Genomic DNA, 25071 nt, shown 5'->3' with positions numbered 1-25071 from the left:
AGTTTTGTATTTTTTGAACGGAATGCGGTTGTAAATATTTGATTTTTTTTTTTTTTTTTTTTGTTTGCACAGGTACGCAATGATATGATAATGTTAAAACTTTAAAGGCAGCTGATTAAATAATTTACTTGATTTTTCTTGCTTGTCTTACGGATCTGAGGTAGGTCACAAAAACAAAAAAAAGTAATAAACAAAAAAAAAAAAAATTAAATAAAATAAAATTTCTAATATAAAGGTAAAATAAAAATGAAAAAAAAAAAAAAACAAACAAACAAAAACGACACAATTAATGTTTTGCGATGTGAACAGTCTAGACTTGAATTACAACAATTCTATTTTGTTTTTTGTTGTTGTTGTTGTAGTAGTGGTAGTACAAATAACTTAACATGCTAACTAAATAAATTACACATACACATTTAGTATACAATCAATTGTAAGAACTAATTAAATTAGGAAAAAAAAATAGAGTTAAAAAAAAAATGAACGTAAAACAGTCTTGTTGGTTGCATTTGTGTTTAGTTGTTGTTGTTTTTTTTTTGTTTTTTGTTTTCTTTCCGCTGGTAATTTGATTTTGAATGCGAATAAATATATGTATCTATGTATATATAGGTACAGAGCTTTAAAGACACTCTATATAATCCCACAACCGCCTATGATCCAAAGTTTGGTATTTTTTCGGGGTTCATTACGATTCATTGGCTTAAACTAAATACAAATAGGCCGTAAGTTAAATTAAGTTATAAATAAATTCTGCTTAATTACTGGGGTACTAGTTGCATGTCTTTTCTTGGTTTGTGTTTTTTTTTTTCTCTCTTTTGTTTAGCTGGGGGGGTTTTTATCTTTTTTTAGGTTGTTTCGAGTTTTAAGCTCCATTTTGAGGGGTTTGAAATGGGGAGGGGAGGGGGGAGTGTTTTTTTATATACAAATTGACTCTGTTCTTACTTATAATCTATACAGATAGATTTATATATATATATATACATACACAGACGAGGCCAACTATATACATACAGTTCAGCTCACTTGCTGAGTCAATAGATTGACCAGCTCGGTACGTTCCATATTGTTGAGGGTATGCATATCGACACCAAGCGCCGCTGCCACTGCCTCAATATCCAAACCGAATGAGGTGAGCAGCTCAAGGAAACGCATCTCTTCACCTGTCAGTGGATTGGTTAATGTGGGACACGAATGATTGCACTGGGGCCAACTGCAACGCTCTAGCAAACGTAAAGCGCATTTCTCTGGGACTCTCGGCACACGTTGACGTTTCTTTGATCTGCCATTTGGCGATGGGAGATCACTAGATACTGATGTGGATGATGAAGAGGAGGATGATGACGATGACGACGACGGGCCCATAGAGCCAGAGGAGCTTGATAAGGTGCTAGTGGAGGAGGCGGATGCGGAGGAGGCATTATTAGACAGACGTCGCTTTTGTCCATTTTCAGTGGCCTCTGGATGACCATTTCCTTGCTTTTGCTGTTGTTGACGTCGTCGTTGTTTGCGCTGCTCCTTGCTAAGACTCAATTTGGCCTTATGACCTCCATTTCCTGCTCCTCCACCTCCCGATTGAGCTTCATTCTCATGCTTCTGATGTTGGCGTCGTCTCTGCTGTCGCTGCTTACGGCGCCGTCTCTGACGTTGCTCCTGACGCAAGCGTTTTCTCTCCTCACGCTCCTCCTTGGTCAAATGATTGTGTTTGCGTGGCTTGGACTCTTGGGGCGCCACCACAGCCGCCGAACCCGCTGCTGCTGCCACCGACGATGATGACAATGAAGACGATGATGAAGAAGTCGCCACATTATTGTGCTTCTGGGCACGTTGACGATGTCGCTGATGTCTTTGGTTATTTGCATGTTGCATGTTGTGTAGCTTCTGTTCTCGATGTTGCACCCGATGCTGCTGCTGCTGCAGGCTTGTGGTTGCCTCGGTAGAACGCTTCAGTTTATCGTGACGCTTGCGACGTGTGGAATGCTCCCAGCAACGTAGAGCCGATGGCAATGAGATGTCATCGATTTTAATATTGACCCAATCGCGTTTAGATAGGACAGCATGGCCAATGCAACTGGGAGCAAAGACAGCTGTCACATTATCCAATGAGGAACGAAGTGCTCCGCCCATATCATGAATGTAATTCCATTGCTGAGGCGTCACTGGAGCACCAACATTATCGGCGCGCATTTGTGCCTCATCGAAGAGCCATTGAAAGACAAACAAAGGAGCTGCAAGGAGAACAGAAATAATTTAGTCTCTACAAACACAAAAAAAAAAAAGAAGTAACTTACTCTTTAGCGTGGGGTATAGACGATAGCCAAAGTAGCAACGCCATGGCTCTGTGGGATGTGCTTTGGTGCAATCTTCGGGTAACAGACCTTGCCAGAGTTTCCAGCCCTGACGCACGGCCTCACTGGAGGCCACCGCTGCCGGTGTATAGGGTTCACGATCCAAAAACCAACCCGAATCGCTGACACCACGCACTGTGACTTGAAGTTTGCGTTCATTGACCAAAAAATCACGTATACGATCCAAATTGAGCATGACACCCAAACCGCCAGCCGATGAGCCGACCAGCAATAGTTCTCCCCCAGGCACACGGCCCAAGCCAACGGGTATCAAGTCGGCAATAACTTGTCGCAATATCAAGGCACCCATGAAGCGCCAACTATTCTCACGGTCACGTTTATCCGGTTCGGTACGAGTGCCTGACCATGAATCACTACTACAATAGGGTATTAATACATGATTGGCATTGTGCCAATAGGGATTCTCCTCCGGATGAGGTGATAATATGCCACCAACTGCAAGTAAGAGAAGATGCCGTTAGAGAATGCCATTTGGAGTGGTTTCAGTGTGCAAAGACTTACCATCTCGGGTCTCGGGCCACTGGGAGGAGGTCATCAGATGACGCAAACGCATCCAACGGGCCCGACACGAACGCACATCAAAGCAATGCCAGCCGCCCTCTAGGAATACGATCCATTTCTTTGAGTTGGGATGCTTGCGTAGATAATAGCCGGCATGGGTGCCATCGTTGCATACAATGCTCGAATTGGTTAGTGGCGCGCGTTTCAATGATCGACTGTGATCATCGTTTTGGCCCACTGGATGCATGATCATGTAATTCCTTTGTATCATGTTCATGCTGGTCTCCATGGATGGAACACGCTGATGCTGCAGCAGCAGCGAATTCGTTTCCGTTTGTTCCGATTCCGTTTCAAGACTAAGGCTAGCAACGCTGGCAAAGGGATCATCGATGGGACGGCGACTGCCGGCGACGACAGCCGAAGATGAAATTGAAGAAGCTGACGAAGCAGAAGCGGCGCTGCTAGCAGCGGCAGCGGCAGCATTGGCATGCGGCAGCATAAGTAACAGCAATATTCCCGTTAACAGGTGCTGCCGCTGCGTCGTCGTTGTTGACGTTAACGTTGACGTCGTCATTAGCGTCTGCGTCTGCAAGTGCGAAAAACAAACAAGTTAATTCTGTTGATAACACAACTACAATTTCAACTCTCTTTCTCTCTCTCTCTCGCTCGCTCGCTCGCTCTCAAGCTCTGTTTAATCTGTTGCTCTCCTCTCCCACTTGAGCTAACTTATTTATTCTCTTGCGGTCGGGTCTCTCTTGTGTCTCTCTGTCGCTCGCTCTTTCTCTCTCGCTCTCTCTACCGCTGTCTTGCTGTTTGTGTCTCTCTGCTAACTGCTGTTTTTGTTTTTGTATTTTGGCGGAAAAACTTGCTTTTGATCAAAATGCGAGCAAGAAGCTTTACGATAAGATCAAAGAAATTTTTGCCGCCTTTCGTTTCGTCGTCATTTCGTTTCGTTTCGGTTTTTTTCTTTTTGTTTTTGTTTTTTTTTTTTGTTGTTAACTTATTCTTCTTCCTCTTCCTCTTCCACTTCGTCTTTTTCTTGTCTCTGTGGTACGCTTCTTCTTCTTCTTATTATTCTTGTTGTTATTGTTATTGTTGTTGGCAAAGTATTTAGTCAAACATGGCAAGAAATTGTTGTTAATCATACGCCCAGTCAAACAAAATTTCAATTTCACATTGTCATGGCCGCTGACGTGTGGTAATCAGCAGCAGCAGCAGCAGCAGCAGCGGCAGCAGGCAGCGACGTCATTATTATCGTCGTCTGTTCTTGGCTTTGAACTTAAGGTTACACACACACCTAGAGATTTATGCTGTGTGTGTGTGTGTGTGTGTGTGAGTGGACATCAATCAAATGAGCTATATGGCAAATTTTTGTTGTTGTATTTTCCAGCAATTTGTAAATGATACAACAACAACAACCCATGGGCAACGATTTTAGTGTCTCAGTGTGTCAGTCTGTCAGTTCTGTCGCCATCTCTGTCACTCTATCTCACCCCCCCCCCATCACGCTCCCCCCTCTCACGCTCTTTCTGTCGCTGTTGCTGCCTGCTGCCTCTGCATAAATAACCAACCATTCAGAAATCGTAAAGAAATCTTCAATCAATGTTTATATAGGCTTTTGATGTTTTGCCGCACCGACTTGTGCCCGCTGGCTACGACAATTTGCAGACTAAAAACAACAACAACAATAACAACAAGAAAAAGAAATAACAGAAATGCAAATTACATAGACAGCAAAAATTGTTGTTGTTTTTTGTTTTAATGAATAGAGGCCTACGACGATCAACAACAACAACAACAACAAACAAAATGTGAACCAGTTTTGTTGTTTTTTGGTAAATAACAGTAGCAAAATGTTTAAGAGAGAATGCCCATAAGTTAAATATTAGGCCGGTTTTTTCTATTTTTTCTAATTTTTTCTGCCAAGCTTGGCTTATTTTTTATGTTGGCTTATGGCCAATCATTCGACTATCATTCAATGCGACCCATAAACGCAGCAATTTGAATTCAATGTGACCCATAAACGAGTTCACATTGTTGCAACAAAAATGTTGCAAGACAACGGAAATCGAGTGGCAGATCTGAGGGAATACGTTGAGAGGGCGGGCATTGCCAAGTTAAGTAATTATCCACAAAGTAATAGTTAATATCATAAGCATAAATCATGTTAGCCAATACTGTTATCATATGTACATACATATCGATCTATGAAATAAAGAGTTCAATTTGGATTCTCATTCCGATGCATTTCAACAAGTATTTTCCCCTTAAATTTGTTCGACTTCCATTACTGATATTATGTATATAGAACTAAATATACATATGTAGATCTACTTTTTGAAACTCTTTTGGAAAGAACTGTTATCTATTAATATGTCATATCCCATATAAGAAGAGGGCGTAGTTAATGATTCCTCAGTGGAGACCTACTTAATCCATAAGCACTAGGTGACTAGTTCCATCAGGGATCATAGAAAGGACGGGGAACGAAAAATGTGTCCTCAAAACATGAATTGAATTGAATGAAAAGTCAACCCCCTTCCCCCCATGGCTGTGACCGTGTTGTACCCAGAGGAAGATCGATTAATCTGTTATTGAAAAGCAATAGACCTCTATTCCATTCACTTGATGCTCTCTGGATGATTGCAACTCAAAGTAATCAGTAATCAAGTACACACACACAACTCTCTCACTCCGTGTTAATCAATTTAATCCTAGCTCTAGCAAAGTTTTATTTTTTCTTTACGTTTTTCTGCTCTTTGATTGAAGAAAATTGCCCCGTTTGATGTTTGCCGACGGTTATGTCAGTTGTTATTGCTTTCTTTCTTATTCATTATTTTCTATTTCATTTACTTTGACAAAGTCTATTTCTTTTCGTCTGTTGTTGTTGTTCTTCTTCTTGTTTTTCTTTGGGGTCACTAAAAATTCACGTGCGTGCGCGGATTTACGCTTGAGTAAACATGCGAGTGAGTGAGATAGATGTATGGGAGAGTACATTGCACTTCTTGTTGTTTACCATTGCCAACCAACAACAACAACAACAACAAGTAATTGAATAAAACACACACAAAAAAAAAAAGAGAGCAAGAAAAACCAGCAGCGCTGTTAACGTTTCGTCTCGCCGAGAGTAGCTGCAGCCGCTGTCGCAGCAGCGACGTCCAGTCGACACGACTGCGACTGCGGCCCGTCGGCATTATCCAAAGGAAAAATGTTCACAAGCGCCGCTTAATTACCCTATATAGCGTCTTAAGTTGCGCTATTAATTGCGGGCAGTGCTTATTAATATTTTGCTTTTGGCTTGTCTCTCTCACTCCGTCTCTCTCCACATCTACCTCTACGCGTACCCACGCTCTCTACGTCTCTCTCTCTCTTTCTGTCTCTCTCTCTCTTTCTACACACCTCAACCCACTTCTCCACATACAACTCAATGTCTATGTACCGTCCTACTGAAAAACGATTTCTTGCGGGCCGAGAATGCCGACAAAGGCGCCCCCTTGAGTCTCTCTCGCTCGCTCACTTGCTGGCATGCTCTGTCTCTCTCTATGTCTGGGGGCTGGCTGAATGGATGGATGGCAGCCCAACTACTTGTCGCGACGATTATATTGTCAGTTTTTATTAATTGCTGCGAATATACACACACACACACACGAAACTTAAAAGCAAGGCGATGGCGCTAAGCTTAGCTAAGCGATTTACCTCCCTCCTGCTTCTACCCCAACCCCCCACTATAAACACACCACCACCCTCCCCTCACCATAGACAAAGTGAATGGATGGGTATATTAGGCCATTGGCAAGAGAAGTAGACAAACAGTTAACATTTGTGATCATTTCTGAGTCCCTCCAAATGATTAAGATGATCATAAATGAAGAAGATGTGTTTCGAGAAGAGTCTTCTTTAGAGGAGAGAATTTTCGATCATCAAAGAAGACTTATTGATATGATTTTTTCTCTAAAAAGTCGCCCAAAATGCTGGACTTGGAACTTTAATTCTTCAATCCCAATTTTTAAATTGCATAATCCTAGAATTCGTTTTGGAGCCCATCGAAATTTGTGATTCTTGGTTGCCGTTTGGTCTGACGTCGTTTGGAAAGTACTTTTCTTTCTTGGACTACAAATGAAAATGAATCGATTTTTATATAGTCTTGTTAGAGTAAGATTGTTCCCAAAGCCTTACTTATGTAAGTAGATATTAAATAAGCCCAGAAATACATATGTAAATTGTTGTACAAATGTTAACTTAGTAATTGATTAAATAACAGATAACTGATTGATTGATCAGATAACAGATTAATCACTTAGAAATAAAACCAAAACTTTAGTGTCAGATATTTTTAAAAGTTCGAACATTTTGATAGAAAATGTATACTATATAAGAATTTTCAACTTGGTACTGGGTAAAATCTAGTCGACTTTCTTTATTCATTTGCCATCCTTTTCTTTACAGTGCTATTAAAAAATTAAGTATACGCCCCATTGCGACGGGAATTGATTTGGATTTGTGATTGTGGCGGCAAATTGAAATGCAATTAATTAACTTAAGTTGTATTTACCATAAATGGAATATGAATATATATATTTCAAGAAGAAATCTAGCATTGCAATAATCTCTAATCAATAATGACCTTGCCAAATGAAAAGAGTTTTATTTGTTTTCTTTGCTTTGTTGCTGTTTTTTGTTGTTCTTTTTGTTTTTCTCTTTTTTAACTTGTTGCTGCTGTTGTTGTTGTTGTTGTTGTGGTAAATGGCGGGAGAAAATGTGTCTCTCTCTCTGCTGTTATTGTCAAGATCGCGGCTCGGCTTATCGCAATACGCTTAAATAAACATTGCGCCAAGGCATAAACAAACTTCCGTTGCCGTTTTTTTGTTTTGTTTTTGTAGTGCTTTGTTTTTGTTTTGTTTGATTTGCGTACGTCCGCGTCGACGTCTTTCTCTGTTGTTTGCCGGTTTTGTTTTTTGTTTTCATATAGTAAAGAAAATACATAATAATAACAATAACAGCAACAATGGAATTGAAAAGGAAGTTCAGAAATAATAACATCACATCAAAATGAGTTTATTTGAATAAGGGTAGCAAAAAAGGAACTTTCTTCGCATTGTAGCTGACTTGAATAAATCAATAAGAAACGGAAAGGATTCAAAATCTGTTTTCAAAATTTATTTTTTACTATCTTAAACAAAGCATTTTATTTATAGAATGTTTAATTGTCAAATTTCTACGAACATTTTATATTTATATTGTTTAAAAACAAATGTAAATATTATTTTTTAATTGCTTCTATGTTAATTTAATTCTTGGAAATTTTTATGTCTGGCTGATAGGCCACATTATCAATGTGATTAATTTGTTTTTTTTTTTTTTTTTTTGTTTTTGAATGACCCCAATATAATTTTGAAAATACATTGATTAATTTGTTTATGAAAGTGCATTCAACTTTTTCATTCTATATTTTGAAATTGTGCTTTCTCTCAGTTCGACAAAATCTATGTTTAAAATATTTAAACATTTATGAAAACTCGCATTTAAATCGATGTTTCAAAAAGTCTGTGACCATTTTGTTCACTTAACGCTAAAACTACTTGAGAATCACAACTGAATGAAGCGAACATGCACCTGTGTAACAATAAAAGTCGTCTAAGAGTCTTGGATTTCCACAACTAATTAACATTCAAATTATTTATTGGTATACAATTTATTTTAGGGACATAAAAGTCAACGCTAAAACTGGTTGAGAATTACAACTGAATGAAGAAGGACTTGCCTTGTATATATAATTTGTAATTACTGTTATACTTTGATTTGAAAAGTTGTTGAATAATGTAGAATATGTGTAGAATCATGACTGGCGGTGGCTTTTCTGTTGGTCTATACCTTTTGGCCATTAAATGATGGCCAAAGAAGCTGTTTTTCTTTCAAGTCTTAATCCAATTAAATGAGAACTATTTCATTTACCCATTCTTGCTCAAGTTGTGAAATTTTTAAGGTCTATCAAGAAATAAATAACTCGAAATGATGATGATGATGAGGTAAGTAAAGCACAAATTATTTATTCTCCTAACTAATTTATAGTAACCTTCTGTGAATTCTGAGAATAATTTTAGGTATAAAGACCCAAATACAAGTTATTTTTGTTTACTTTTATTACGAAATTCACAAATAAATGTTATTTCTGATATGAAGTAGATAACTTTATTCTCATGAGGCCGAGGCTGAGTTCACAATTATTTTAGTATCAAAATTTGAAAGATGGAAAAAAGATTGATGATTGCTGCCAAAGAGTGACCTCAATTTGGTCGGCCTCAGTGGTCTGCAAAAGGAGCTTAGAACATTTGCTATAAGTGTGCAATATATGTAATTGCAATGCCAAAAACCTGAACAGTGTTTTGCTGTTGCTTGGTGATGTTGCTGCTGCTGATTCTGTTGATGCTGCTGCTGTTGCCTGCCAGGCATAAAAATACACCTGTTTGCAGCAATTTAATACTTTTATGGCAGGGAAACGTGAACGTGAACGTTAACGCAATGCCTGGATCTGGAGGCAATGTGGGTAAGGGGTATTATGGCTACTGGGCTGGCAGGTAATTCGGAAGCAGCAAACAGCGGCAACAGCCTCAAATGAAGCCGCAAGCATCGTATCAAGCAGAGCGGCAACAACAAAAGCAAAGCCCAAAACGTGTAGCAGCAGCAGCCAAAGCCGCAGCCGCAGCAACAACAACCGCGTTATTAGACCGACCGAACGACCGACCGACAGACAGACAGACCGACCAGCTCTCTATACATACAACTCAAATATATACATACATACATATATGTATGTATTAGTGTTGGTGTTGGATATGCGCACGTCTGCTACTCGATGATGATCGCTTTTTACTCCGAGCGCGCTAAACCCGTGCCGTTTTTGGCTTTGTACTTTGCCGCCCATAGCTCAGTGTGTGTGTGTGTGTGTGCGAGTGCGAGTGTGTGTGTGTTTGCGGCATGTTGCAAAGCAGACTCTGTGAGGACCGGACCCAGGCCAGGCCTGGTCTGGCTTGGCCTGGCCTGGCCTGGCCTGATCTTGCCTGGCTTGGCTTGGCTGTAGCCAAGTTGTTGTGGCCAAGCCAAGACTTAAGTCTCGTCGCACTCATTGATCTTAACTTTGAAAACAGTAGCTACTACGTACTATGAGAGAGTGTACGAGTTCGAGTGGACGGACTACTGGACTGGACTGGACTGGACCTTTAAACGGGACTGAAATAAAAAAAAAGGGGCAAACGTAGATGATTTCAAGCGAAGTGGGGCGAGCATGAAAGCGGTCTGCATTTTGTTGTTGTTGTTGTTGTTGTTGATGAGGGTTTTTGGGTAGCTACACTTAAAGTCTCATTCCATGCTCGACTTTTGTTTTCTGCTGTTGTTGTTGTTGTTGTTGTCGGCGTTTTTTGTTGTTGTTGTTGTACGACCTCTACCTCTTATGCTATAGCTCTTTCCTTCCCCCCTACCCCTCCCCCATCATAAAACCCTTTTTTTTTTTGCTCTTATGCAGGCAAATTTTTTTAAGAAACTCCAAAATTTTTGTTATATGCCCTTGCAAAGGATTTTCAAATTGATTTTAAAAGGCAACCACACACACACACACACACACACAGATCTACATACATACATATTTTTATGCTAATGCCGTAAATAAAGCTGTAGGGTTTTCGTTTCTCGAGATTGAGAGAGGTCTCTTAAGTCGGAAGCTATTAATTTTAATTGACGTGCTACTGTATTTTGAGTTAGCTTTTGATATTCTGCCGATATTTTCCAAAAATATATATCTCTTTCTCACTCTGTGTGTGTGTGTGTGTGTGTGTGTGTGTACATATATGCTGCCGTTTCTCACACTCACCTGCTTTATTTTATTTGTGTATTTAATCCATTTATTTGTTGCCTCTTTTTCGCATATTTCTGGCATATTTCTCATTTGTTCAGCTGCCATTATAATGCCTGATTTTTTCTTTCTTTCTTTTGTTGTTTCTCATGCAATTGCAATTGTTGAACTTTTTGTTTTCTTTCTCCAGGGAACAAACAAAAAATAAAACCAAAAAAAAAAAAAAATTTAAACCGAAACTAAACAAAAACCACTTGTTAAATTTCGTTGGCGTTTAGATTTCGAGACTCTAAAAAGAGGCGATTTGTGTTTTTGTTGTTGTTTGGTGTTTGGTGTTGCTTTACTTTAGCACAATTTCATATTGTTCAACATTATGATATTATGATTATGAATATTTTTGATTCTGTGAGTTATTTGATTAAGATTATTTCGTTTTTCAAGCATCGTTTGGACATTTATTTTTGAATTTTGTTTTGTTTTGTTTTGGATAATTAATTGATGTTTATGTTTGTTGTTGTTGTTGAGGCACTTGTTGTTGTTATCTTGTGATATGACCGATTCGTACACGACTACCGATTTACATATATATGTATATATATATACGATATCTCTCTCAGGTTACACGCTTACGTTTTTATTTTGTTTAGTTGAGTGTGCGTGTGTGTGTGTGTGTGATTTGTTGATTGTGAATGAGTGTAAGGAGAGTTGTAGGTTTTTTTGTTGTTTTTTGGGGTGGGGATTCTTGTGATACGTCCGCACACATGGAATGCTCGCCATGGAATGAAATTTACCTTGCCAACGAAACTCAAAAGTCGAAGACTTGGCCTCTGGCAGAGCAGTCGACGTTGACTGCGTTGGCTGTTGCCGCTGCTGCTGCTGCTGCTCTCTCACGTGGCCGCTATCCTCTCTCTTTCTTTCTTTCACTCTCTTTACTATCTAACTGTGTGCTCTCTCTCTCTCTCTCTCTCTCCCCCTCAGTCACTTGCTCTCTCTTGCTTGCATGTTGGCTCTCTGTTATCTGTGTGTCAGCGACGGCGGCGGCGGCGGCAGCATTTTTGTTTAGAATACGCAAAATAATAACAAAACTAATAATAAACTGCAGGGCAATGCAATTTCAAAGAACATCCACCATGCAGCAGCGTTGACGCAGTTGACGACGTCGCGACGTTGGCAGAGGCAGCGAGCGTCGGCAGAGACAAGTGGCAAGACAGGCGACAGCTACTTGTTAATAACCGTATTAAAAAGGGGGCTTAATCGACAGCCGAAATAAAATTGACTTCTGGTCTCTACTACCGTCTCCTTCCCTTGCTACTCTTGTTCTGCCTTCTCCACCTCTCTCTCTTTATGCACTGTTCGCTCTCTATGTATATGCATCTCTCTCTATCTGTGTCTTAACAAGTTCGTTGCCTAAGTCTTTTGTTTTTGCCTTCTTTTTTTTTTGTTACGAAATGTTTCGGCTTAATTTTTACTTTATGCTAATGCTAATTTAGTGTAATTGCAATTTGAATGCACATTCATTTAATGCTCTCGTAATTCGCTCATCACTCGATTTATATACATATATATATATGTACATATGTATTTATCGTTGTTAATTTCGTTATTGTTTTCTTTTTTTTTTTCAATTTTTGTTGTTTTATGATCTTGCGCGGCATCGTTTTTCTTGGAAACGAAACGTCGTTAATGATCATGATGATGATGATGATGATGACCCTGGTTGGGTGATACGATACGTTGGGATTAAAGACATAAAATCGTCAATAAACCAGCTCATCACCACTCCCCCCTCCCCCAATCAGCCGCCGCATCCTCTTCATCCCACATTTGCCATTCAGCCAGACATTTTTTTTATCTAATTGTAAATCTAAAAATTCACCAGAGAAATCATTTAGCTACTGCCTTCCTTTTTATATCTGACTCTGGGTCTGCCCTTAACCAACGTCATCAACAGCATCAGCAGGCTACCATTTCTATACGAAATTCAATTAATGACAGATCATTAAAAATTCTTTTTGGGCTTTTGATATTTGCCGTTTTTTTCTTTTTTTTTTTCGGGGCATCGAAATCGAAAATAAAATAATTTTTACCCTCTTGCCGACGTTTTTTTTGTATTTTTTCTTCTGTTTTTACGATCTTTACTTATGTATGTACCTAAGAGAGTAGAGTAGAGCATACTCTACCATAAAATTTATGTATATGTATGTGTATGTGTGTATATATGTTTGTAAGTTTTTTTTTATCACTGACCAAATTGATTTTAGTTGTTGGTGTTGAACGTTTTGCAACCCGGTTTTTTTTTTTTTTATTTTGTAGGCCTAAAGCAACAAGAAGAAATATGTCTAATGACGGCGGCAAAACATAAAAGTGACAATTAGAAAGGAGACGGCAACGGCTACGGAGATGAAGAGTTGGAGATGAGAAAAATGGAGACTATGTTGCGAGCCAGGCCAATACTTGTATTTATGCATTAAGTACACGCAATTATTATGCGACAACTCTCTGGAGATTATTATTGATGCTCTTGGCTCGTTGCTCATACGCACCGTGAACATGGCCAGGCATTTGCCATTGAAGCGATGGGGGAGAGTGCCTGGGGAGGGAGGCAATTAAAACGCCGGCAGCACGCGATGAATGCCATAAACATTTAGCAAGCATAAATGCTCCAACCGTTTGGGCCGCTCCAAGCTCCAGCTGTTTCACACACACACACACACATACAATTTCAAAGTCAACAGCATAATGATCATAATCACAATCGAGTTCGTGATCATGATCATGATCTTTGCTGTTGAAGACGAGTGTGAGTGCTACTTTTACTGGTGGTGCTGCTCGGGATTGGCAAGGCGAATGGTAGAAAGACTAGTGGGCTGATGATGGAAGGGGAGGGGTGGGGCAGAGGAGTGGAGAGGGAGAGGAGAGGAGAGGAGAGGAGGAAGGAGCTATGGACATACATTTCGCTTAAGCGCAGCACTAACCGGTCGGTATCTGTTTGATCCTGGCATTCTATTGTTCCGTTTCAAAGGCCACTATTATGTAAACAATCGGCAGCTTTGATCTTGGCCGCATCAAAGTGTTGCCGCCACGTTTTATCTTTGCCGCATGCAGCAAGCAGAAGTAGCAGCAGCAGCAGCAGCAGCGAGGCAGAAGCAGCACCAGCTGATGCCCATCGTGATGATGATGATGGTAATGGCGATGATCAAGACGATGATGATCATGAAAAAGTGGCACTCACTGCGTAGTAGTTGTAGGTAAAGCTGCCAATGCTGAGCTATATAATTTCGCATGCTTCTTCTCTCTCTCTCTCTCGCGCGGCGCGCACTCTTTCTTTGAGCACCTGGAAATGAAGACTCGGATGGTGCTGCTGCCATCATAACTTTCGGCATAATCTTCAAAGCGCCGCCATCATCATCCACATCATCATGATCGCCACCATCATCATTATCATCATGATGATGATCATCATCATCATCGTCATCGTCGTCGTCGTCGTCGCTTGACATCAATCGAGTCGAGCAGACTCTCAGCCGCTCTCTAATCCCAACAGATGTGCTGTTCGTTCGGCTTGATAAGCAATTAAAATTTCATTTAATGCACAACTTTATTATCTGACCAAGTCACGGTCACGTCCTTTTTTATATGTACCTATATATAAGTGTATGTATGTATATACATATATTCAGAGTTTTTGTTTTTTGGCTCCTTGAAAAGGGATAAGACAGAGAGAGAGAGAGAGAGAGAGAGAGGGAGAGAGAGAGATAGAAAGAGAGAGCGAAACAGGATCAGCAATGGGGGTATAAATGGCAACAACAGCGGCTACAAAGTGTGGGAAAAGCAACAGGTGCTAGCCAAATGCAGCAGCACCAACAGCCTCATCCAGCAGCTCTAATTTCAGCTTACAGCCAGATGCAATGCAATTATCAATCCGTAAAGAGGCTTACTAGAGGTCAGGAGACCCCAACTTTTATGCCATTAGACTATCGATGATTCTCTATTATCTAAATTTCTTTCAATTGTAACAAATATTCAGAGCTGACTCAATTTAAATTATTTGATTTGATGAAGTAATAATAATGAATATAACTATATAAATTATTTGACTCTATTTGAATAGATTTGAATGGAATAAGGGGTTTCTCTCAAGCTCTATTCATAATTCTCTCAATAAATGTTGTCTGTCTCAAGAATGAGTTTCATATTTGATTTATGCTCTTTATGCTCTATTCTGTTCTATAAATATGTTCATATCATTATTCCAAAAGCTACTTTTCGAAACAAATATCTCTACACAATATCTTAATATTCCGATTAGCAATGAGCTATATATAGGATATCGGTATTTTATATACACCTTATACCTTATTTCCACTAACTTATAGGGTAAATGCATATAATTGTTGTGTATCCTAAATAAGCAAATCGAGATCGATTCATACATCAATTTTTGGATGAATGGACCTATATATTATTCAACAAATAGATACAATTTATATGATAATCCTTAGACGATCATCTTAACTTATTTCTAGTGCTAAGTTGTGCACAATTTTCAAACTTTTAGCATACATATACAAATCTAGTATGATAAGAATTTCTTTGGAAAAAAGATTTACTATAGATAAGCAATATTTTTAAATCGAGAATATTTAAACTTATTGTGACCCTTAGAAAAAAAAACAGATCTTTTATGGAGGTTTCATTGAGGTTTGTTTGAAACATTTTCCAATCACTAAATGCTCAGATTTTGACTATGAAGTAAGGACTAACCAAAGTTAATCATATTTATAATAGACAAATCTTTAGTTTATATTTTATATACATAGCAATATAAGACAGGACCTTTAAGAACAAAAATTCTCTTCATTAAGTATGTCAATTTTCATTAAAATGTTGTGTGACAAATATGATACAATATCGAAAACTAAGATGATTTATATTTCAAATAGATTGATAAATATAGAGTAATACTCGATCAATTGTTCCATGCTCCTTTTTAGGACAATATATATATAATATGCCTCAAAATTAATGCTGTTTAATATATTTTAGTTATCCCATTTCGATTCGGCACTCAATGGGTAAATGGCATAATTTGCAAAAGCCTTTGAAAAGGATCAAAACTATTTGATGTTTTCAACTAATACAAACATAGATTTGTGTATGCATTGTCTGTTTGTGGTCGTATCCAAATCCCCGCCGCTTTCATCATAGAATAGCAACATCTTCCCAAACTTCCAAATGATAGCCACTGGCCACACTTCATGGTCCAATATGTTTGCTGTGTGCTGCTGCGCTCACTTGGCGGCAAATTGCTGTTGCATGGCGATGTTGTTGTTGTTGTTCTTGTTGCTATTGTCGTCGTTGTTGTTGTTGTTCTTGTCGAAGACGGCAGTCGGCAAAACAACAAAGCGAAAATCTCTGCATTGGGCACACGCCATTCCCAACATCAAAGTTAGCCGACAGCACAGATTTTTCTGAGGTTGCCATCGCCACCGTTGGGGCAGCAGCGCATGTGCAATGCTCTTGTCGTTGTTGTTGTTGTTGTTGTTGTTGTTGTTGCTGCTGCTGCTGCTCATTTGTGTTTTGAGGCGCATTGTGCGACGCGCGTGTTAAGTGGACTGTGAATACTTATGAAAGGAAAGTTCGACCAAAAACAAAAAAAAAAAAACAAAAGCAACTTTTGCCGCCAAATAAATGCAAGTCCAACTTCACTCCTGATCCTCCGACAACAACACACGGTCCGTCTGTCTCTCCGTCTGTCCTTGTGTCCATTTGTCTGTCCGTCTGTCCTGTTTTTTCTACCTATCTCTTCTCGTTCTTAATCAAGAAACGCATCGGCGGCGTATCACGGTAGCACTTTAAACGTAAATTGCTTTTAACATGGTTATTACAATCTTAACGTTTGTCTGGGCCACGAAGCACTTCAGGCAAGCCGCAGCCATAGCCACAGCCGCAACCTGTTGCTGCCGTTGCTGCTGTTGTTGTTGCTGTTGTTGTGTGTTGTTCTTGTTGTTGGTGGTAGCAATAGAAGTGGTTTGGTTTCTGCTGGTTTCTTTTCGGTTTTTTCGTCGTCGTCGTCGTTGTTGTTGTTGTCCGTTAGGTCTTGAGGCAGGGATCTTCATTTGGAAGATTGTTGTAATTATGATTGCGCGATTATGATTGGATAAGTTGTCGGCAAAATGAACTAACGAACTTTTCTACACAATCCTTGCGTCTCTGTCTCGTTCACTCTCTCTCCCTCCCTCTCTCCGTATATATTGGCTAATTAGTTAAATGGAATAACACAGAAAACAAGAGCTAAACGGTAAGATCAAAAAAAAAAAAAAAAGGTTTCAATTTCAAGCTGCTGTCACAGGATTAAGTCAGCGAGCCGTTTTTGGTGATAATCTTGCTTTTTACATATTTCGCAAGAAAACACGCAAATCCGCTGACTTGTCACACCTTTCTGCTGCCGCTGCGGCTTCTGCTTCTGCTTGGTAGGTAGGTGCAGCAGCAGCAGCAGAAGTTGCAGATGCAACACCACCTTGTCAGGTGATCAAAGCAACAGCCGCAGCCGCAGCACCTTCGCTGATTAAAAACAAAACGAAAGAAAGAAACAAAAATAAAAAAAAAAAAGAAAAAGGGGGAATTTGTCGTCTCGTCTCATCTCTTTTGTGCGCAAGTTGTATGCATTTGCCGTCAAACGAAAGTATTTAATTTCAGGTAAATTTGTAAGATAAATAATTGTCGCTTACCTGGCCCTTTTTTTTACTCCTCTTCTTCTCTCTCTCTCTTTGTCCATCTCTTTCATTCCATGCATTGGTACCATCGGTTCGTTGTTCTCGTCCTCTCTTCGCGCTTCAAAGAACTTCATTGTGTTTTGCATATGTTGGCGGCGTGTGTGTTCGACTTCATGGTAGGAACTTTGGCCAAAAGGACCTTCAAAAGATACCGCCACGACAGAGAAAGAGAGAGTAGTAGTAGATTATGGGACAACAAGAGTTGCTGCTGCTGCTGCTGCTGAGATGCTGCGGCATTTCTATACCATCCTGGCACTACACTGAGGCTAGCTCACATGCTGTGAGCGGATCACAACAGCGGGACACGAACGATCAATAATGCTTACAGTGCCATCAGTTTTACTACTTTAACCCAGCCGCATCGTTTCTTTTTGTTGAAGTTTTAGGTGGAAATTGGTAACTGAAATCTGTAACTGCATCGCTGTCAAAACACTAGCCACACACAGCGCGCAAAAACAGAAACAGAAACCGAAACAGAAAACAGAAAACAAAAAAGAAAAACCCATCATAATTCGTCGTCCCCGAAACAACGATACGATTGAAATCTCACCACTCAGCTGGGGGTATGTATGTATATATGTATGATGACGAATCGGAAATTGACTCTCCTCGGACGCATCGATGATAATCAATAAGCCGATAAATGTGTATGACCAACTTACTTATAAGTGCTGCCTGCCATAAACGACACTGGGACAAACCTTCAAATAAATATCACGATTACCAGATTTATAAATGTCCCTCGGTGTCAGTAATCGATAGCTAAACGTTTCGATTTACGGTTTCAAGAATATGTAGATGTTTTCTTAGCTATAACCTAACCTAACCTTTCCTTAGAGACATTAATCTTTTTTTTCATATACGTTTCACAGTTGTTAAGTTCTTATGCTATTTTCTAACTTTTATTGGCTTTTGAAGAAATTTACGATTTAAAACTACTTCAACTATGAATCTTGACGATGTTTCCCATCAAGATTTTGAGTAACTTCAATAAGTAAACCAAAAATCAGATAAATCAATCAATCTTTCTATAAACAAAATGTGCTTTCAATTGTGATTAGATGTACAATTTAAACTTATAAAGAGGTTTATTAAGTTTTCAGAGGTTTAAGTACGTTTAAGACTAGAACTAGTTGGGAATCATAACCAAATGAAACGAACAAAATACACAGCATAGCTTGCAAACCAGCAAAGTCCATGCTAAGTTTTTAGCTATTGTTGATAACAAAGGCCAATCTAGAAAAACTAAGTTCATAATTAGAATCAGCGACTTCAAATTGCCACAAAAACCGATATGAGGTCCTTACCGTAGACCAAAAGGTCGATTTTGTATTAAGGGATTAGCGATTAAAGGAACTACAGAAAGGCCAAAATTGAGTCTTTTAAGCAAATTTTGTGATGATTCGTAGTTAATTTTATCATAGTTTTCATACCACAGTGCAATCAGAAGAGGCAAGAGTGGGAGTAAAAGTCCGAGGGAAAGAGAGCGAGAGAGAGAGAGAGAGGAAGAGAGTGAGATAGATACAGAGGTAAAAGAGTCTGTCAGTCTTTGTTCGTATCCCACTGTGCGCTCATCAAATTGTGCCAAGATTTACGAGGCCCTTGATTGAGTTTTCTTGTGCTTTGAATACGGCAAACTTCACACACAAACACACAACACAGAAGACCACCACCGACCATCCCGGCTGACCCCGGGCCATGGACCCCCTCCGACCACTATATCACCAAATGCCTTCAGAGCCGAACAGAGCCGAATCGAGATGCAAGATATCGGAAAACGGTTTCCTGGTAGTGGTAACCATTGTGAGATGAGTTGCTATTGCGGTGCGTTGTTGTTGTTGTTGTCGCCGTCGTCGTCATCGTCATCATCATTGCCATCGCCATCGCCATCGTCGTGTTGCAGCAGCCTCCAAGTTTCGGCTCCAGGGAAAAGAGAACACGCGCTGTTGTTTATAAGATGACAAATTGCGCTCTGATATCGCAACATGTTGATTGAGCACACGCGGCAACATTGTTAACTAAGGCTAAGGGCATCTCGTATTGGGCATGGGGGCATGGGTAAACTTTATATAGTCTCCATCTTCCTTTCCCTCTTCCTCTCTCTCTTTCCGTACTTCTTACTTGCCCTGACTTTTTGGAGCCTCGTTCTGTGCGCGTGCTCACTCGTTAAGCTTGATTCTTGGCTTCAGAAGGTTTCGGGCGCGTATTTTACACAATGCTGCATCAGGTCTCGCAGCATGAAAACCTAAAGAAATGAAGAAATAAATAAAACAGGCAAAAGCATAAAAAAGAGAATAAAACAAAAAACAAAACAACAACTCAGAGAGTGAGTACGAGAGAGAGAAAGAGAGAGAGAGAGAGAGACAGATTGAGAGAGAGAGAGAGAGGGAGAAAAAAGAAACCAACACAACACAAAGAAGACTCGAGAGATGCCGACAAAGTAATAAACCAATTAGGACATCAAAGTGTTCAACCGACAGCAGCAGCAGCAGCAACAACAACAACAGCAACAGCAACAGTGCGGCACTAGTGGCAGCAGGCAGCCGCCAGAGATCACAGAGATTCGCCTTGATCCGACTGTGATTCTAAGCTACAACAAAACGCAACCTACATACATATGTCGCCAGTTTCGCCTCTCTATAGTCGATTGTAGAATCGTCGTCGTCGTCGGTTTTCTTCTATTCCCATTTTGCCAGTGCTAACCAATCCTAGCCCCAACACCAACTCCTCCATCTCTCTTCATCTCCATCTCTCGTATACGGAAGTACTTACTAAACTAACTGGCCCCAAAGACTCGAGCTCCAGCTACGCATATCCCCCCTTCCCCATCAGTAAAGTTTCACAGCGAAAATATTCCTTGTTCTAGTTGAAGTTTCTAGAGCCTTTAAATATATTTTTGTTTTTTCAACGATTAAGTTCGTATCCTCAACATTTAAATTTAGCATATTTTTTTGCGTTAACAAAGTTTGTTTTTGTTATCTCAATTATGGTTAAGATTTTGAAAAGAAAAGCCATCAAATCGATTAGGTTAGAGTTTGTTTTCAAAATTTGTTTAACTTCTCAACTATTCTAATAGATTTTTGACCCAGTCTCGTTAAAAAGTATTTTATTATAATTTAATTTCAACTTTCTTTTTGTCAAATTTTTGATAAACTCATTATAGAAAAAGTTAGCAAACTTTTGATTGTAAAATATTTAGTTTAAATCGGTTTTTGGTGAACCCCAAAATTGGCTGCCATGGAGGATAATGGAACAGAAATTCATGATCTCATATTGTCAGATGCGGGAGATATATTAAAAACGTTTGGTGACCGATGTTAATGTAACTTTGTAGTCGGAACATCCTTAAAAAAAGACAGAGGCTGTTATGTCGGCCACCGTTTTCCAGGATCCACCTCTACAATCTAAAGAACGTCTGACAAACTGACAAAAAACGATGCAAAAGATAAATAATTAAGCATTTTTCAAATGTTTTATAATTTTCAATCTTCTGGCAGAAATTGTTTGAAAAGGTGAAAGAAAAAAAGTGGGAATATATTAATGTGAATGTCAAATATTTTGTTGGATCTTCTTATCAAGTTATATGTAGATATGGCGAATACTATTCGTCAGACTGGCGCCTCTGATGCCAAATATAGTAGAATTATTTTCAGATGAGGCTAATTATGCAGATTATTGGGACAGATTCGTTATCATTTAAATCATTGGACATGTGCGCCTACGCGGACAGTCAGCAGGAGGAGGAGGAGGAGGAGGACGGGGAAGACGGAGAGGTGGAGATGGACTAGACACCACCCCCGCCCTAGCCAGAGACCACATGTGTGTATGTGAAGATGTGATGGTCAGTTCCAAATGCGGCATTCATTAAGAATTTAAATCGCACATAATTAAGGCTCAATAAATAGCTATGACAACTTCAATATGGGGCATATATTAATAACTGAACAAATATCAATACATATAAAAGACGATAAGCAGCAACGACTGCTATATTTAAATTAAAAACAAAAACAAAAGAAAACAAAAAAAACGGCATAATTAAATCATAAAACGTTGAGCACATCATTAAAATCGTTAAAATTGCTACTCGACTTGAAAGCGACAATAATAACAACAACAAAAGCAACAAGAAATATGCACAAACAGACCGCCGAATCATTTTTTTTGTTTCAACAATAACAAAAAAAATATATATATATATATGTATAAACATAGATAAAATATGTATATACAATATTTATTTATAAACATTTTTGTTTATTAATTCAAACGGGGCTTTATCGCTGATTTTTGATTTGATTCAATATTCGATATATTGCAGGTAGACGAGATGTGTTTAAAAAGTAAAGCCTTTAACAACTTTTGGTTTAAAATACGGAAAAAGTGAGTTATTCAATTCGAATTCAGTCCAAACGCAAACTTTGCCTACTTCTCTTTTTCAATGCTAAAACTAGTTGCGAATTATAGAAAACTCAAAACTTCAATTGCTTTCTCTGCATGTTTTGTTCAGTTTATATACCATGCACCCAAAATGTGAAATGGCATATTTAAGTCGCCAAATTGTATGTAACGGGCAGAAGGAAGCTCTTTTGACCCCATAATTTAGATACATTCTTCATCAGTATCAACAGCCGAGTCAATCTAGCCGTGTCCGATTATCCCCCGTAATTTTTTACCTTATGCAATCAATTGGCATTCTCAAATTTGATATTCGAATCCAGCAATATACCAAACTAATTCAAATCTGAAATCAAAAACAGCCCAGTTATGCATATAAACGTTTTCCATAAGGCCGGAGTTGCCCGTTGGCTGCTGGCGGCGCCAGTGTGCTCATATGCTTGAGTGAGCGAGATATTAAGATTGGAGAAATCATGTGAACAAAATTTTATTTTACTTCATATTATTTGACTATTTTTGCAACCAATTCTCTTGTACATGAAATGGCCGACGAGTTGGATGTTGTATCACTGCAAATACAGGATTTTCTGGAAAAGCCCAGAAAGGACATTGTGAGAAATACAACGCTAACAATAGGCCTAAGAGGACTCCCACATAACAGGAAATTCCTTTGACGTCACGAACTAAAAAGAAATGTATGTATAAGAAGGCAAATAAACAATTTTTTATGTTAGAAACCTTTCAAGAAATGTTAATTTCTTTAGCATCGATTTGGCTAAATAGTCATAAAATCTTCAGTGAACCTGATTCAATTGGATCTCCTGTCGAAACCTAATGAAACGATTCTTTTGAAGTACACCTCGATTTTAGAGATATTTGGCGCTGTTGTTTTGTTTTGTAACAATAAACGCGACTTCATTTCCATATCCATTTCCATTCATTGATCTGCACTTTCAATACCATTTCCATGTTCATCTCTCTCCGGATAAGCTACAGTTTGGAGGTCTGACGTAAAAATCAGAGAGAGAGAGAGAGAGAAAAAAAACACAATACAAGCCAACAAGAAGAAAAGTAAATCCGAGTGAAGCCGCCAAAGATCCACAGGGGCCCGCAGGTTTTTTGTGTGTGTTTTTTTTTTAGTTTTTGAACGGCTTTGGCTTTTGGATTTTGGTTTTTGGCTAAGCACGGCACGGTAAGGCAAGGCACGGCACGGCACGTGGTAAACGAGATGCATCAAAGGCGCCGGCCACGGCCCACCTAAACGTAAAATTGAATACGAAACCAGCGATTGGGGACTGGCGGCGGCATCGGCATCGGCATCAACAATATATAATCAGTTTGGCCAGTGAGCCGAGCCGAGTCAGACCAGACCAGACCAGACCAGGCCTCAGTTGCGGGCCGCAGCCGGCGGAGGCGATGTCCATAAAACTGGTTGCAAACGCACATAAACCATTTAAGCCGAAAAGAAATCGGCGCGCAGGCAACTCTAACGATAGCCACTTTGAATGGTATTTTGTATTAAGTTTTGTATATATATTTCTCTTATTTTTTTCTTGGTTTTCTTTCGTTTGCTTCTCGGTTGATGTTGTTGTTTTTTTCCGTTTGTAAGAAATCGATTTGGTTTTGGTGCTTTTGTTTTTTTTTCGGAATCGAAGTTGGAATTTCAAAGAGGCCGCATTTCATTTCACAAAGTCAAAACAGTTAATTTATATCATGTCGCGACTACTGGTCTTACTGATTTTGCATTTTCGACAGACCTCTAGCTACCCGTCTTTCGAAATTGAAATATGAAAATGAAATTAATTGTGCGGGGCTGCCCCCTCCCGCCAAGCACCCCGGATCCGACCAATTGGATCCGATCATCAAATCCACAAATTAATCCCCCCACCACCTAAACCTGATTAGCTTAGAGAGGAGTGAGTGCTGCTGGTGGTGGAGCGGAGTCGAGTGGTTTAGTTTGCTTTGCTTTGATTTGTTTTTTTTCTTCTATGAAATGGAATGGATATGGTCATCAAAAAGGCTAAAATCAAGCTCAAGCATTCGCAAATTAGTCACATTATAAATGTACATACAGATACATATGTGCGGCCATAAATTTAGCTTTTGATTGTGCGCTTTTGAATCGGTAACGAATTCATTTACTGAATGAAGTTGAAATCGAAATCATCGTCATACAGACATACAAATACCTAAATATATGTAAATCTATATAACATTGAGGATTATCTATAAAGAAACCAAAAACGAAAATCTTAGGCATTTTAAGTACAGTTGAACTGATATTTGGAAGTTTTCTAATCGATATATCACATTCTTTCCTTGGAAAGTAACATTTCGGATTGAAGAAGAGTTATTAATTTCATTTGATTGAAAAGTTAACAGCTATTAATTTGAAGCTTATTTGAAAACCTATCTATTAAGATGTTAATTTACCAAGTCAGTCTTGTTAAGTTTCACTTTAAGTGCTAAAGAAATTGTTAGATCTTAACAAGTTATCAAGTGATAGGTGATGATTGTTTAATTTCTCCTCAAGCTGTAGCCTATTTCATTGACCTTAAGAACTCTTTAAATCAATTGATTATAAATTAGTCTTTAATTATCATGTTTCTAAAACTCTCCTTAAAGTTTTAAAGCGTTCTTAAAACAATGATTAAAAAAATATTTGACGATTAAAATTCGTCTTACCTCATTTAGACCGATCTTAGACTTTATATTTAAAGATCTGGGAAAAGAAAGTGTGAGAGAGATTTCTTTTGTTCGGGGATTCTGTAATCGCACGCCCACTTCGAGTACCGACTAGTTGGGGGTATAAACTGATGAAAAATGTCAAAAACATATTCGAAATACTGACATTTTTTGGGGGGTGCCCAGACTCCTCCTCAAGTCCGTATTGACATTGATTGAACTATCTGAGCTATGTAGACCTATGAATAGAGTTGTTTAGAGTATGGGAAGAGTCGAATATGACGCCTTTTTGTCATTTTTGCAAAGGCAACGAAAGCTGGGAATAGACCTATTATTATGGAGTTTTAGAAAGTATGACAGTGTGACTTTCTAGAAATAGTAAGATTAACTGAATTAATTGGTAATATTCATACATAAATACGAACTGTTACATATGACAATACTCCCAAATAGAACTGGATAGAAAACGATTTACCTACTTACACAGAACATGTTCTTT

General features: G+C 38.9%; 1 protein-coding gene across 1 annotated transcript; it reads right to left on the bottom strand.

The window, feature by feature from the left end:
- Positions 1 to 896: 896 nt before the first annotated feature.
- Notum (palmitoleoyl-protein carboxylesterase notum) lies at positions 897 to 10797 on the bottom strand. The gene is made up of 8 exons (XM_068294565.1): positions 10745 to 10797; positions 4061 to 4098; positions 3733 to 3761; positions 2868 to 3453; positions 2289 to 2801; positions 1762 to 2225; positions 1352 to 1710; positions 897 to 1279 (listed from the first exon to the last, which is right to left on the bottom strand). Exons 1-8 carry the CDS (start codon positions 10795 to 10797, stop codon positions 1015 to 1017), a joined length of 2307 nt encoding a protein of 768 aa, XP_068150666.1. The 3' UTR covers positions 897 to 1014.
- Positions 10798 to 25071: the final 14274 nt, after the last annotated feature.

Source organism: Drosophila tropicalis, unplaced genomic scaffold, assembly GCF_018151085.1.
Source record: "Drosophila tropicalis isolate 14030-0801.00 unplaced genomic scaffold, ASM1815108v1 contig_1190, whole genome shotgun sequence".
Taxonomy (NCBI): domain Eukaryota; kingdom Metazoa; phylum Arthropoda; class Insecta; order Diptera; family Drosophilidae; genus Drosophila; species Drosophila tropicalis.
Note: the sequence above shows the minus strand (reverse complement) of the source record. Positions and strands in the feature narration are given on the sequence as shown.

Coding starts and splice junctions, on each gene's coding strand:
- Notum (XM_068294565.1), bottom strand. CDS start 10,797: ATGCCAGAAATATGCGAAAAAGAGGCAACAAATAAATGGATTAAATAC. Junction 4,099..10,744: donor AAATGGATTAAATACACAAA/TAAAATAAAGCA, acceptor TCGCTGCCTGCT/GCCGCTGCTGCTGCTGCTGC. Junction 3,762..4,060: donor GCTGCTGCTGATTACCACAC/GTCAGCGGCCAT, acceptor CTTATCGTAAAG/CTTCTTGCTCGCATTTTGAT.